Consider the following 16,231-nt stretch of genomic DNA (forward strand, 5'->3'; position numbering starts at 1 on the left):
CCGAACCCAGGGCCTTGTGCTTCCTAGGTAAGCGCTCTACCACTGAGCTAAATCCCCAGCCCCTTAGTCACTGTTTCAATTCTATCAGTTCAGGTTTCATTTCTTGAAATTGTGTTGATTTAACCCCCAACACTATGTTTCTCACTTTAGCAGTTACATAGCAATTAACTAAATTATTATATTTCAAAATCTTACAAATGAACTAAACAATGTTCCTGGAGGCTTTGTTTTTATTAAGACAAGGTAAGGATATATTCAACTTTTGTGTGTATGTGTAGATGTTTATATGTCTGTGTCCATGTGTGTAGAAGCGGCCCTACCATTCCTGCCACACTTCCTCATTTGTTCTCCGTGTTCTTTTTAAGAAAAGGCCTCTCTTCAGCACTTAGATAGACTGGCCAATTACCTGGGTGTCTGGGTTCAAACTCTGGTCCTCATGCTTATGCATCAAGCACTTTACCAACTGAGGCATCTTGTCAGCCTAGATACCTTGAACTTTTATAGACAGTGTTGTCACCACTAAATCTAACTTAGAAATATAAACTTGGGATTCACTGAGCTGAGCTGTAAAAACAAGTAACAATAGCAAAGTCAGTGAGCAGCCAGAGATATTACACATAAGAAAATTGCATCTATGTACTTGTGGAGGTATGTCCACAAGTTCAGATTCTCACTGTCTCATTTCATTTAGGTGAAGCCTATGTGCATGTCCGTGCATATTTTTGTGTGTTCAGGTACACATGTGTACAGGTGTGTACGTGTATACACATGCAGTGGAAGTCAATGGACAACTTTTGAGGCACTTTCTACAAACACTTTCCCCCTTTGTGTTTTTCAGGCATGGTCTCTCTCAACTGACCTAGAGTCTGGCTAGCAAATTACAGAGACCTGCCTGTGAATACTCCTTCAATGCTAGGATTAAAAGCATGTACTACCATGCCTGGCTTTTTAAAATGTGGGTTCTGAGAATCAAATTTAAGTCTACTGTATGACTGAGCCATCTTCTCAGCCCAGCTATCACCTTTCTTTTACTTCTTAGCTGCTGACTTTTGTGACTCTCAGGTGACTCCACTGTCCTTACCTGTGAAATAGGAATTAACTGATTTCCAAAGGTCACTTAAATCCACTTCTAAATACAGTATCTAAAACTCATTTTCTTTGAGCTCTTTTAATACTAATAGCTTTTTTAAATTTATTTTATACTTATGAGTACACTGTAGCTATCTTCAGACATCAGAAGAGGGCATCAGATCCCATTGCAGATGGTTGTGAGCCACCATGTGGTTGCTAGGAATTGAACTCAGGACCTCTGGAAGAGCAGTCAGTGCTCTTAACTCCTGAGCCATCTTTCACGTTCCAATACTAATAACCTTTTAAAAAGGAAAGCACAATTAGATTCAGGGCCTGGGCATAAGTTATGTCAAGCCCTGTGATGAATAAGGACTCAAGTCCAGCGTAATAGACCAGTATGAGGACAGTTACTTTCTCTGGAGTAGTTGAAATACATTGTAAGATTTAACAAGAGTGACTGGCTTCACAGAAAAATAAAACACAGAAGGAACAGAATCCTTATGAGCTGTAGTTTCAGTTACACAGCCCAGTTTCAGTGTTTAAAAGCTCTAAAGGGTTTTTACTATTGTTATTACATCTAGCCTGTGGGTCAGAAGTGGTTCTGCTTAGACCCAAGCTCATGAACAATCCAGAACCTCAGCTCTTAGCATCTTTCATTGTTACAGTGCTGGAAAACAGCAGAAGCTGGATTTTCCCCACTAATCTTAAATGGATCATCAGGTCTGATAGAGGTGATTTCTACTTCTAGCCTATCAGAGTTAATCAGATGATTCTGTAAAGAGGAAGGGAATTTGGAGAGAACCCATGAATATTTGGTGAGCAAAAATATATGTGCTATATTATGGGTGAATTGGTTCTAAAAGAGTAAATGGAATCAATCTGGTGAGTAAATAAAGAAATGAAAAAGAACCTCCTCGTTTACTGTGAAACTGTCTTTAGATTAAAAAGTAGATGTTAGACTGGAAAGATGCCTCAGTGGGTAAAGGTGCTTGCCTCTGAGACTGCTGACCTGAGTTCAGTCATAGGATCCACAGGGCAGAAGGAGAGTGCATATTCCTTGAGGTAGCCTTCTGACGTCCACATGTGCAGCACGGCACACATTTACATGGGCATGTAGAGTGGGGTATGGTGCTATAGATCTGTGATCTCAGCATTGGAGAGACTGAGACAGGTGTTCAGTGCCACACTAAGCTATAGAACAAGTTCTGGCCCAGCAAGGGTATAGAGAAGCCTTGTCTTAAGATCCGGAACATCAGTTTAGAAAAATCTAAGAACTAAGAAAAGGCCTAAAGTCAGGACTGCAGCTTAATTTTTATTTTTTTATAATTTATATTTTTTTACAAAATATAAATTAATTAAATCACTTAGGAATTTTTGGTGTTGAGGTGGAAAATATGTTAATGGGTAGTTTCTTCTTTAGCATGTTCTATGGTCTATACCTAAGGATCCCTATATGGTTAGCCCTTTTTTTAATCCTGGTATACCTATAATTAGAATGCTTTGGAAAAAAACAGACTAAATGATTTATCATTTTATATGAATTTTTTTGGTCTTTTTTTTTTTTCGGAGCTGGGGACCGAACCCAGGGCCTTGTGCTTCCTAGGCAAGCGCTCTACCACTGAGCTAAATCCCCAGCCCCTTATATGAATTTTTAAAGTCGAATCACATCACTGTAAAGACTTTAACAAATCAACTTATAACTCATAAATTATTTAAGTTTATAGTTTTAATGATAAAAGAAATATCTAAATATCTAATTAAAGTGGTTAACATTGGTGGACTATATACTATGTACAAAAGGTGGTTGTTAATATTTTATGAGTAGACTTTGTTAAACCTCATAATAACTATAAAATAGGTATATTGCTGTCATCCTCTTTGCAAACCTTACCAGTATGTAAGTCGTCAGATGATTACTGTGGCTCTTTTATGCTTAAGATAATTTAGTCAGTTGCATATATAATAGTTTTATCGTCTTTCTGTCATAAAATCTAAACTTTTAAGATGCTTTGTTTTTTAGGGCTTGGACAGAGGATCCAAGGGCCAGATTTCCACTTTTAGCAGCTTCGTTTCAAGTGTTACCCAGAAGAAAGAAGCCGCTGAAAATAGAAGCTCGCCTACCCATCTTGCTCTCCCTAACATCAGGAATGGTAATGTCTGTGTCTTGGCTGAAAGAATATTATGGTATTAAACTGCTTCAAATGTATTTCAATTATTTAGCATTTTTTAATAAGTTTATTACAAAAGAGAGAAATAAGCTATGTAAATACTTAGTGTTTCTTTATATAGCTTATTTTAATGTAGCAAATATAAGCTGCTTACATTTCTTCACGATAATTTTCCCTATGGAAACACAAAACAAATCTTTGACATTTGAAATGCCCTCATGCTCTAGTCAAACAGCTTACATGAGAAACTAGTCTTACAAAAGCTTTCTTTTCGGCAATAGTATTAGACCTACTGTACCATTTTAGAGGTTAGATCCGCAGAACTTTATTTCTGGACCTCTACCTTCAATAACGTCTTTCTTCCTTTGATTTATTTACACCTACACCCTCATATGTATGTTCCATTCCATATATGTCATAGTTCCACAACACAGCAAAAGAAAGGTACAGTTGTGGTAGCTTTATAGAAATAGAGAAATAAAGAAAATTAGTCTAATATTAGGAGATGAGTTATATATAATGATTTCTGTTTAGACATATCAGCTGGATAATAACACTTATTTATATAATTTAGAAAGGCTATTTCATTGTACCCTCACAATAGTTAAAATCTCATATTTTCTATTGCTGCACAATGAACTGTCATATAGGTTTAAAACAGCACTCAGGTATTCACTCACAGCTCTTTAGGTCAGAAGTCTGGATGGATGTTGCTAGTCTCTATACTTACAACCCCTTCAAGGTTGAAATCAAGATGTTGGTTGGGCTGGAATCTGCACAAATATTTTTTTCTAACCTCCATCAGATTGCTGGCAAAATTGGTTTTTGTAAGATTGATGTGCCATCACCTTTCCTGACTGTCATGTAGACATACACAGTTCCTTCCCACATTCCTTCTTACTGGTTCTCAATAATATCAAAGCTGTTCTTTCAAGGCCAACAATAGGGTCCTTTTCTGGAATCCCCACCCCAACCCCAATCTCTAAGAGGATGTCCCCACCCACCACATCTACCTTACCAGGCCTTCCCACTCCCTGCAGCCTCAAGTCTCTCGAGGGTTAGGTGCTTCTTCTCTTACTGAGACCAGACCAGACAGTTCTCTGCTGTGTATGTGTTGGAGGCCTCATATCAGCTGGTGTATGCTGCCTGGTTGGTGGTTCAGTGTGTGAGAGATCTCGGGGATCCAGGTCAGTTGAGACTGCTGGTCTTCCTATATTCTCCTCTCTCCCCCCATTCAGCTTTTTCTAGCCTTTCCCTAATTCAAATACAGGGGTCCCTGACTTCAGTCCGTTGGTTGGTTGAGCCTCTCTGAGGACAGTGATGCTAGACTCCTATTTGTAAGCACACCATAGCATCAGTAATAGTGTCAGGCTTCTGAGCTTCCCCTTGAGATGGATCCGAAGTTGGGCTGGGCCAGTCACTGGACCTCATTTCCCTCAGTCTCTTCTCCAATTTTGTCCCTGTAGTTCTTTCAGACAGGAACAGTTCTAGGTCAGAGTTTTTGACTGTGGGATGGCAACTCCATCCCTCCGCTCCAAGCCCTGTCTTTCTATTAGAGATGGACTCTGCAAGTTCTCTCTCTCACTGTTGGGCATTTCATCTAAGGTCCCTCCCTCTGAGTCCCGAGTATATCTCACCTCCCAGATCTCTGGTACTTTCTAAAGGGTCTTCTCCACTTCCTACCTCCCAAGGTTGCCTGTTTCCATTCTTTCTGCCTGCCCTCAGGGTTTCACTACTTCACCCCCAAATACCTGATATGTTCCCCTTTTCCCCTTCCTGTCCCCTCTCCCATCCAGGTCCCTCCCTCACTCCGCCCCCCATGATTGCTTTCTTCTCCCTCCCAAGTGGGATTGAGGCATCCTCACTTGGGCCCTTTGGCTTGTTAGCCTTCTTGAATTCTATGGTTGATTCCAGTCTCTTCAGCTCTGCCTTTTGCAACCAGTGTAAGATCCACTTGTAAGAGATTTGTATGATTGGATTCTGTCTACCTAGAGAGTCCATCCATTTTAAGGTCACATCTACAGGTTCCTGGTTTACGCCTGAAACATTTAAGGAGATACAGGGACACAAGCACAACAGAGAACTGTAAACTTGAGTATGACAGGAAGTCAGAATGTGGTAGACAGCAGTAACCTTTGTTTCAGCTTTTTGTTTAGATGGCCTTTGATTCCATTCTCAATTTAAACCTAATCTTTTCTTTTTTTATTTTATCTTATGGTTGTTCATTTTATGTATTGGTGTTTTGCACGAATGTGTATCTGTACCATGTGCATACCTGTCCCTTGCTTTCTTACCTGTACAGATACTTCGATTTGTGAACTTGGCTTGTCAGCCTATAGGTTTTCAAGTAAAATTGTTGACTTTAAATATGTTCCAGCTAGCTAAACTCCTACCTCTTGCCTGTTTTTTCTCTCCTAAGAACCAGTTTTGTGGAATCTGAACTTAGCACCAAACTCACTCAACTTGGAGTGTTTGCTCACATCACTCTACATGAACAGTTCGGCAGACTTCTTTACCTTAATAGAACTCTGTCTAGACGGCTGACTGTTCTGTCTGGGCACCACCTTAGTTCTAGTGTGCTCTCGTGTCACAGGTGCTACAGAAAGAACTCGTATTGAATGGGAATTAGACTGAGTCTTTATGTAGGCGTGCATATAATTCCTTGGTTTTTTTTTTTCTTTTGAGAAGACTTTCTCACTTGTCAATTAAGATTATTTCTTCAGAAGTTTAAAATTCTTAGCAATTATTATAATTTTCTTCCTTTTCTGGTAGCAGGACCTATGGCCAGGCACTCTCTTAACAGCTTATTTCCCCTCTGATCTCCAAGTGGTGTTAGAGAGACTGTGGAAGCCCAGTGTGGTTTACCCCAGTGTGAGTTCCCTAACAGTTGAGGGATCCATTCTTCCCTGTAGATCACATGTCTAGGTAAGCCTGTCAAATTGGCTGTCCTTTGAGAAAGCTGAGAAGTGTAGGTGTTTTACCTACTATAACAGCTGCTAGGGATGATGCAGCATCTTCAAAAGAAAAAAAAGGCCTAGAAGATAAGTAAAAGTGGAATTGTGTAGGTAACACAGCTTTCTTTCCTTCCTTCCTTTTTCTTTCTTCATTCCTTCCTTTCTTCCTTTCTCTTTTTGTACTTTTCTTTCCTCCTTTTAAACTTGCCTAAAACATTTTTTTAAAAAACTTCACAAAACACCTTTAAAAGAGGCAAAGCAGTTCTTTCTCAAGCCTTTTGAAATTTCTCTGTTTTGTTGGTAATTCAGGAAAGAGTGGATATGAACTCCCATTTTACCTACAAGCCAGTGTTTAATTCCAAGCTCAGCTAATATCATGAGTTTATTCTTAACAGAGCCTTGGTGTGGCATAAACTCTGCAGTTCTCGCTTGAGGAATGCATCTTTGTCACTCTAAAATAGCCCAAGGGAAGGAAGGTTGTCTCAACTCAGTGGTTAGGTCTGCATGAAAGTCCTGTGATGTATCTGCAGGTAAAGGAGTACAGTTTCCATTTAAGATCAGTGTGAAGGGCAGGCAGAAATAAGTGGTTAAAGGAAACCTGGTGTAGGGCTATCTGTCTGGGGAGAGCAAAGGCCTTGCCACCTTAGGATTTTTACCTTGGGAGTATCTCCAAGGCCTCAAATAACCCTGGACTTCAGGTTTCCTTGAAAATGGACTGGTACTGGACTAAATCTCCACAGCAGAACAAGTGCCTTCGTTATTTCCTTAACTATTCCTGGAGCAAAGTGTGTCTGAAAAAAATATTTCCCTGCATTAGTTATCTTTTTTACTACTGTCTGCTCCTAAAATGTTTATTTTAGAGAGAGGAAAGGCTATTGATCAGAGTTTTATATTCCAGTTAACCATTTGAATAACACATTTATGTGCTTCAAAAGTGGGCTCACCTTAGGCCACCCTGAAGAGATGGTAGAATAATTATCCATTCAGTGAGTTAGTATGCTTCTCCATCCTGCAGCCCACAGGCTCTTAACACACAGACATGCAGCTTCAGAAATATGTCTGCTTTTCTGAACTACTTGGGGAAACACAGTTTTCTCTTTTATTCATTCTCTTTTCTAAGCATGCTCTCCTAACTCATTGGCTTCCCCAGCGCTAAACCTTCCCTCCCAGCCACATGGCTGCCTACCACCATGCAGCTGACCTTCCTGCCAGCTGAACTCAAATAGCACAGCTTTTTTTCTTTTCTTCTCTGTTCTCTGCCTTTGAACAGCTGCTGAGATTTATAGTTTGCCTGTCTAGGGCTTTTCTTTTAAACACTAATAGAATTGCTCCAGCCTTTAGAAAAAACAGGTATAAAAATAAGTAGCTTCATATGTGTCACTATCACATGTTTTCTTCTATCTCCTGTATTATATTGTGTAGATATAAATATATATATTCTCAGGCTGGAGAGATGGCTCAGCAGTTAAGAGCACTGACTGCTTCCAGAGGCCCTGAGTTCAAATCCCACCAACCACGTGGGGGCTCACAACCATCTGTAATGGGATCTGATGCCCTCCTCTGGTGTGTCTGAAGACAGCTACAGTGTACTCACATACATTAAATAAATAATGTATTTTTCAAAATTAAAAACATATATTCTCATACATACATATATGCGCGCGCACACGCGCGCACACACACACACATACACACACACACACACACACACACACACACACACACACACAACCTACATGTACATTGTCCAGCACCTTGGATTGTTATTTTCAGTTGTTTTATTTCAGGTATCTTTCTGGCTCTTTACAGCTGTATTCCATTATATTAGATGTACATGTTTATTCAGACCTCATTAAAAAGGATGAATTGTGTCCATTATTTTTTAAAGCAGAACCAGTACCACAAGTGACTTTATATATATATTCCCTTTTGTTCATCTGCAAAGTGTTTGTAAGATATTCCTGGAAGTGTGACTGTCAGATCTGGACATGCATATATTTATAATTTTCTTGGGTTTCAAATCCAGGTATCTCAAGGACCTAGTATTCATGTTTCATGTAGTCTGTAATTGTTAAGCAATTTACTGTGTAAAAAAATGAATAGAAAATAATTTTTCTACACTGGCTTGTTTGCCCTAGTGAGATACTAAGTCCTTCTTTGGTCTTTAATTCTGTAAGACAATCTAGTATGAAGCATCTAGTTCATTAAAGATGAGCTTCTACAAAAATAACTTGTATTTTTAATGCAAAGTACATAAAAGAACACTTCAGTCATGCTTAGAGTTTTACATAAACTTCACTGAACTTGGTAAAAGTCCATCTCCCCAGTCCAGTGAATGTGTTGCTTTATTTGGCTCTAATGACTACAGTTCTATGAATCATAGGGTTTTTCCCCCCTCATCTTCCTTTCTCCCTCCTTCAGCTTTCTTTTTGCTAAATGTTCAGAAAAGTACTCTTATACACAGTGATGTAAACACCACTTGTTATAACTAATCTACTCTGGTCTTTCCCACTTTCTGCTTCATGCCACAACTGAAGTAGTCAAAAACAGCACAAGAACTAAACTGAGAGAGGGAACCTTTACATTGTTCCATTATGCCTTTCATGGTGCCCATGCTATCACCTGACTGCCTGCAACTGTGTGTATACTCTTAACCATCTAACCCCGATAGGCCTTTGTTTAATGGTCACAGAATGGGGCAGTTGTGGCTAATGAACTGTAAAATATCTTCTGTACCTGTTTTATAAGTAATATGTATGATGGAATTTGCTAGTATAATGATTTTGATTGATTTTGAAGGATGTTTTTGGTTTTCTTGGGATAACATTCTGGGCATATTTACAGTTTATTAGCTCTGTTTCCAATAGATTTGCCTTCTGCTACTTGACTTCATTCATGGTAGAAGATTGGCCATTGTTCAATATTGGAGAAAAATACAAATTTTATAGCTTTTCAGACTAGATTTAAATCCTGTTTCTATAATGTACAAACTGACATTCTAGAAAAGTTAATCTCATTCTATTTATTTTCCCTGTAAATCAAGGTAGTAAAAAGCTATCCTGTAGTTACAAGGATAAATGAAAACATTTAAAACATATTTAGTTCCATACCTTATATAGTTCAGTAAATGTTAGTGATGAGTAATTTTTATATGTTTACATCTGTATATATTTGTATGGTGAAGAATTGTAGAAGAGATTATGATAGAACAGAGTTTCTGTTTCATGGAGTACTGAGCAACTGAGGGCACAAGTTAATTCAAATATGTCGCAGACCTTGAATGCAGTAGTAGTTAAATTGAAGTCCATGAACTCAAATTAAGAAAAGCGCAGTACCAGCAGGTCTCAGTGAGCCCACTCCATGTGCATTGTCCTTTTCAGAGGTCACTACTGCCCTGTTCTCTGTCCCTCTGTAAGCACCCTGAGACAGACAGCTGCCCAAACAGCTGAGGGCTGATTGTTTTATCAGTGCCTTTGATGTCTAGCAGACACATGACTTTCCAACTGACCAGAGCACTGCACACAAAAGCTGTGAGTTGACCTGAGTCTCCTTAGCTTATTCAAACAGTGGACCCAGAAGAGGAATGTAGGAAGTTCACCAGCACACTGGCAGCCAACCAGGACTAGCTAAGAGAACGTGCAGGCTGTGTGTGTTCATGCTCTCTTCAGTTTCAGATCACAAGGACAGTCAAGATGGTGGTAATGACAAATATCAAATAATACTAATTCTCAGCATATTCTGTCCACTCTGTACAAAATAAAGCTCTCATTTAGGCCACTATGAGTTCTGGTCCTTTTTGTAAGACAACTAACTATCTCTGTATTTCTGCCTTTTTCTTCATGGCTTACTTTGAAGAAACTCAGAGAACCATTTCTTTCAGGTTTGAAACTGCAGGGTAATAAGCCTTGGTTTGAGTCTTTTTAAATCTCTTATGACACATACTTGGTAGCCACCTTATGTTTTCCAGCTCCTGTATTTAAATTCCAGGAAAAAAAAACTTTTAGTTATTTCTTCCCTCTGCTTTTTCTGTCCCTTCTCTCTATATCCCCTCTAGTTTAAATCCTAGCCGTTCTGAGATCCTTATTTAAACTTTTCTTTCTTCCCCTCCCCCTCTCCTCTTTCTTGACTTACATTGTTCTGTCATTGGGGAAATTTCCTTAAACTCTTTCTTTTCTCCATTGATCTTGTCTCCCATTTTCTCCCTTCTACCACCAAGGATTGAATGTAGGGTTTTCAGTATAATAAGCAAGCACTGTACAGAGTCTAGCAAAGTTGTCTAGACTAAGCCCAAATTTCTGATCTTTCTCTTTCAGCTTCCTGCCTAGCCGGGATTATAGGCGTGCACCTCCATGCTCAACAGCATGAAGGTCCTATCTGCTGAGTATTTAGTTTCTGTAACTGTCTTTAGTTACTAAGATTTCTTTGTCACATCCTGAATATTTCTTCTACACAACTTTCTTATGTTGTGATTTTTTTAATCCAGCAGAAATAAAAACTGTATTTTTCTAGGATAGGTTTTCACCCTGTCTCCTTTCATGATTAACTCAAGTTTTATTTGTCTTTGTTTATGTCTTTTTCACGTTGGAGGCTTTCAGTCAGAAGCTGCTATTTAGTTTTCTGCTTATCATTTATAGTAAGGAACCAAATAATTGAAATCTGAGCCATGGTTAAGGTTATTGACTTTAAGCTTTATCATAAGATGATACAGGTGGCCTGTTTAGGGAAATCTGATTAATTAACACCATTATTTCTTTTGAGGCATGTCAGATTCTACAAGAAAGCTGTAATCTCCTCTTGTGATGTGGGGAGAGGGAGGCCTTATGGAGTGAAGCTGAATCGGGCGTTTGATTTGTCAGGAGGATGGGGATGAAAGAAGTTTCTTGATAATTTTTAGAATTTAGCAGTTAGCATTTTCTTCCCTTATTTTTGCTGCTCTTATAACAGCTGTAACATTTCTCCCAGTCCAAAGTGCCTATTTTCTCCAAAGAATGTAAATTTCCAGATTTCTGCTAGAGTAGGAGTGGAGAGGGATTGTGACACTGTGACAAAGAGAAACCAACAAGAGTTCTAAGATTGTCTTCAGTTTCACTTTAGTTCTATGACCTCACTATTTAAATAGCCACGTCCAGATTTCATCTCCTTCATCCATTTCATCCGACTTCATTGAGCTTTGTGTTTAGATGTCTTGCATCTAAGTCCGTGTTTACATGTTCCTTTTAACTTTGAGGCTATATAGCCTTTTGGCTTATTCTTTTCGGATCTGCAGATTTATGTCATGAAAATAAGCAAACCAGTCGCTAACATTGAACTAAATGGAGAGAAACTTGAAGCAATCCCACTAAAATCAAGGAATAGACAAGGCTGCCCACTCTCTCCCTACTTATTCAATATAGTTCTTGAAGTTCTAACCAGAGCAATCAGACAACAAAAGGAGATCAAAGGGATACAGAGTGGAAAAGAAGAAATCAAAATATCACTATTTGCAGATGATATGATTTAAGTGATCTCAAAAGTTCCACCAGAGAACTACTAAAGCTGATAAACAACTTCAGCAAAGTGGCTGGGTATAAAATTAACTCCAATAAATCAGTAGCCTTCCTCTACACAAAAGAGAAACAAGCCGAGAAAGAAATTAGGGAAACGACACCCTTCATAATAGTCCCAAATAATATAAAGGACCTCAGTGTGACTTTAACCAAGCAAGTAAAAGATCTGTACAATAAGAACTTCAAGACTCTGAAGAAAAAAAAAAAAGACTCTGAAGAAAGAAATTGAAGAAGACCTCAGAAGATGGAAAGATCTCCCATGCTCACAGATTGGCAGGATTAATATAGTAAAAATGGCCATTTTACCAAAAGCAATCTACAGATTCAATGCAATCCCCATCAAAATACCAATCCAATTCTTCAAAGGGTTAGACAGAACAATTTGTAAATTCATCTGGAATAACAAAAAACCCAGGATAGCTAAAACTATCCTCAACAATAAAAGGACTTCAGGGGGAATCACTATCCCTGAACTCAAGCAGTATTACAGAGCAATAGTGATAAAAACTGCATGGTATTGGTACAGAGACAGGCAGATAGACCAGTGGAATAGAATTCAAGACCCAGAAATGAACCCACACACCTATGGGCACTTGACTTTTGACAAAGGAGCCAAAACCATCCAATGGAAAAAAGATAGCATTTTCAGCAAATGATGCTGGTTCAACTGGAGGTCGACATGTAGAAGAATGCAGATCGATCCATGCTTATCACCCTGTACAAAGCTTAAGTCCAAGTGGATCAAGGACCTCCACATCAAACCAGATACACTCAAACTAATAGAAGAAAAAGTGGGGAAGCATCTGGAACACATGGGCACTGGAGAAAATTTCCTGAACAAAAGACCAATGGCTTATGCTCTAAGATCAAGAATCGACAAATGGGATCTCATAAAACTGCAAAGCTTCTGTAAGGCAAAGGACACTGTGGTTAGGACAAAACGGCAACCAACAGACTGTGAAAAGATCTTTACCAATCCTACAACAGATAGAGGCCTTATATCCAAAATATACAAAGAACTCAAGAAGTTAGACCGCAGGGAGACAAATAACCCTATTAAAAAATGGGGTTCAGAGCTAAACAAAGAATTCACAGCTGAGGAATGCCGAATGGCTGAGAAACACCTAAAGAAATGTTCAACATCTTTAGTCATAAGGGAAATGCAAATCAAAACAACCCTGAGATTTCACCTCACACCAGTGAGAATGGCTAAGATCAAAAACTCAGGTGACAGCAGATGCTGGAGAGGATGTGGAGAAAGAGGAACACTCCTCCATTGTTGGTGGGGTTGCAGACTGGTAAAACCATTCTGGAAATCAGTCTGGAGGTTCCTCAGAAAATTGGACATTGAACTACCTGAGGATCCAGCTATACCTCTCTTGGGCATATACCCAAAAGATGCCCCAACATATAAAAAAGACACGTGCTCCACTATGTTCATCGCAGCCTTATTTATAATAGCCAGAAGCTGGAAAGAACCCAGATGCCCTTCAACAGAGGAATGGATACAGAAAATGTGGTACATCTACACAATGGAATATTACTCAGCTATCAAAAACAATGACTTTATGAAATTCGTAGGCAAATGATTGGAACTGGAAAATATCATCCTGAGTGAGGTAACCCAATCACAGAAAAACACACATGGTATTTACTCATTGATAAGTGGCTATTAGCCCAAATGCTTGAATTACCCTAGATGCCTAGAACAAATGAAACTCAAGACGGATGATCAAAATGTGAATGCTTCACTCCTTCTTTAAAAGGGGAACAAGAATACCCTTGGCAGGGAATAGAGAGGCAAAGATTAAAACAGAGACTGAAGGAACACCCATTCAGAGCCTGCCCCACATGTGGCCCATACATATACAGCCACCCAATTAGACAAGATGGATGAAGCAAAGAAGTGCAGGCCGACAGGAGCCGGATGTAGATCGCTCCTGAGAGACACAGCCAGAATACAGCAAACACAGAGGCGAATGCCAGCAGCAAACCACTGAACTGAGAGTAGGACCCCCGTTGAAGGAATCAGAGAAAGAACTTGAAGGGGCTCGAGACCCCATATGTACAACAATGCCAAGCAACCAGAGCTTCCAGGGACTAAGCCACTACCTAAAGACTATACATGGACTGACCCTGGACTCTGACCTCATAGGTAGCAATGAATATCCTAGTAAGAGCACCAGTGGAAGGGGAAGCCCTGTGTCCTGCTAAGACTGAACCCCCAGTGAACTATATTGTTGGGGGGAGGGCGGCAATGTGGGGAGGATGGGGAGGGGAACACCCATAAGGGGATGGGGGAGGGGGATGTTTGCCCGGAAACCGGGAAAGGGAATAACATTCAAAATGTATATAAGAAATACTCAAGTTAATAAAAAAATTTTTTTCCTAAAGAGCTGATAGCTTAAACACACAAAGGGTAAGCTACTCCCACTCAAGCAATCTATTCAGTTACACCCCTAAGTGACTGACCATTTTAATCATTTTATATCAGAGCTGATGTTCCAAGAGCCTCAGTGACTAAGGTTAACAGAGTAGCTCAGCAAGCAATAGATTAAGTCCCTGATTTATGAAACTTTAGGGTATGATGTTTTGCAGTTGTGTATTAAAAGCAACAACTCTGTCTGCCCCTACTTCCTTGTCAGCAGCACATAGATCTAGGTTCCTTCTCTTGAACAATCTACATAGATACTTTTGTTTATATCTGAGTTAGTGTTACTATATTTGGTGGTTATGCAGGAACTGTCTTTATGTAATCAAAATGTCAGTTTTCATTTTGATTATTGTAGTTATAGAAAGCTACATATTCTGTATTTAATCAAAGTCAATCCGTAAATAGTTAGATGGCAAAATAATCTCACACCCTTATACATAACTGTATTCTAATCTACACATACTTGACTATACCACCAGTCCTCGTCGTGGTTGTATTCTTCTTATATTGGCTTCAAGTGTTTTGCCTAATGTTTCTAAGCAACCAAAATAGGCAGCACTTTATTAAAAGGAAGGAAAATTTTTACTGCTTATCAATTTAGCACAGAGTTCCACACATTGACTGAATGAAACCTAAATGACACGTTTTCACAAGTGTATTTTTGCTTTTTTTACTGTGTTACAATATCCTCATATATTGCAGTTACATATGTCAGAATGAAGATTTTCCTGTTTTATTTATGATATTGACATGAGGTTTAATTAATCACCATAGTTATTGGTTTTCTCATTTGAATTGAACTTTAATAAAAGCCATCTGTGAAAAAAGGCAAAAAAACCATTCTCTAGAAACAATGCTTTGATATTTAGGGACATAAGAGCAGCTGTGAGCTGTTATTTTTCTTCCCTTAATAGCTGAATGTCACATCCTGTAATTTGGCTTCCATTCACTGATATGAGCAAAGGATTCTGCTCTTCTTTCAGACTTGAATTTCATTAACATGCATGTTAACATTCTGCAAGTTACCTTTGGAACTAAAAATAAAACCTGCTGTCAGCCTCTGGCGCTACTTCACTGGACAGTCCTCCCAGCCTCAGCATTCATGTTTCTCTTATATAAGACTCTCCTGCTCTCAGGCTCTGCCAAACAAGTTCTCTTACTAACTCGATTTCACTGTTCTACCCCAGCATGGTATTAATAAAAGTGAGTGGGTATAAAAATGTACACCCATATAGGCTTAGTTTATGAATAAGCTGATTTATATTTGAATGAATCTGTTTGTGTTTAATAGAGGGTGTTTATAGCCAGATTGGGAAAAGTGTGTGGGAAGGGATAGGAAAGGGTAAGCCTAGTGAAGAATGAGGAAAGGTGGAAGAGTAACAGAAGATCATTTTAACAAGGCTGGAGTTAAGTTCTTTTCTGCTAAAATGTTCCTCACTAGTAATAAAAAATGTTTAAACATAAATCATTTTGGAAATGTTTAATTTTATTTGATAATAAATTAAGCCTTATCAAATCTTTGTTTATAGTACAAACTGCTTGATCTTTAATATTTGCATAGTTAATAAGATATAAAATAATTATAGAAATGAAGAAATTCTATATTGCATGTTTTCAGCATCACTACCTTCTCACCTCACATCACTGAGTACATCCCAGGACAAGCAACATCAGCATCACCTGGGAGCTTGTTATAAATGAATTTCTTATGTCTTATCCCTACCTGCTTCACCCCAGACTCTAAGGAGGGCTCAGCCATCAGTGTTTCAAGTTTGCCTAATAAGTGTGAAAACCATACTTTCTTATTGTGGACATGCATTTCTCGTGTGTTTCATGGTCTTCCTGGCTGTTCCTTCGTTCCTTATTATAATAAAAATTTGTAATTGAAAATTACAAACTTTGACCATTATCCTTTAATGCTGCTTATTTTTACTTGAACATAATTTTGAGCTCTCAGAACTAAGTGCACCTCTGTCCTTGGCTATTTCTGTGTAGAATCCAAACAAAGAGACCTCTGTGACCCTTGTACCCCCTTCCTTCTACTTGTACTCAGCTGTT

The 16,231-nt window shown here is 38.8% G+C and overlaps 1 protein-coding gene across 9 annotated transcripts in view; it reads left to right on the top strand.

Moving 5' to 3' along the window:
- Hectd2 (HECT domain E3 ubiquitin protein ligase 2) overlaps window positions 1-16,231 on the top strand; it is a 68,822-nt gene that overhangs the window by 11,778 nt on the left and 40,813 nt on the right. For all 9 annotated transcript variants that reach the window (XR_010053954.1, XR_010053955.1, XR_005487723.2 and 6 more), the window contains exon 2: window positions 3,092-3,221. Coding sequence is in view for 6 of the 9 variants with exons in the window: in XM_039080637.2 (XP_038936565.1) it covers window positions 3,092-3,221 (130 nt within the window). In the remaining 3 variants the exon portion in view is untranslated. The remainder of the gene's footprint in view (window positions 1-3,091; window positions 3,222-16,231) is intronic.

Source organism: Rattus norvegicus, chromosome 1 (genome assembly GCF_036323735.1).
Source record: "Rattus norvegicus strain BN/NHsdMcwi chromosome 1, GRCr8, whole genome shotgun sequence".
Classification (NCBI taxonomy): domain Eukaryota; kingdom Metazoa; phylum Chordata; class Mammalia; order Rodentia; family Muridae; genus Rattus; species Rattus norvegicus.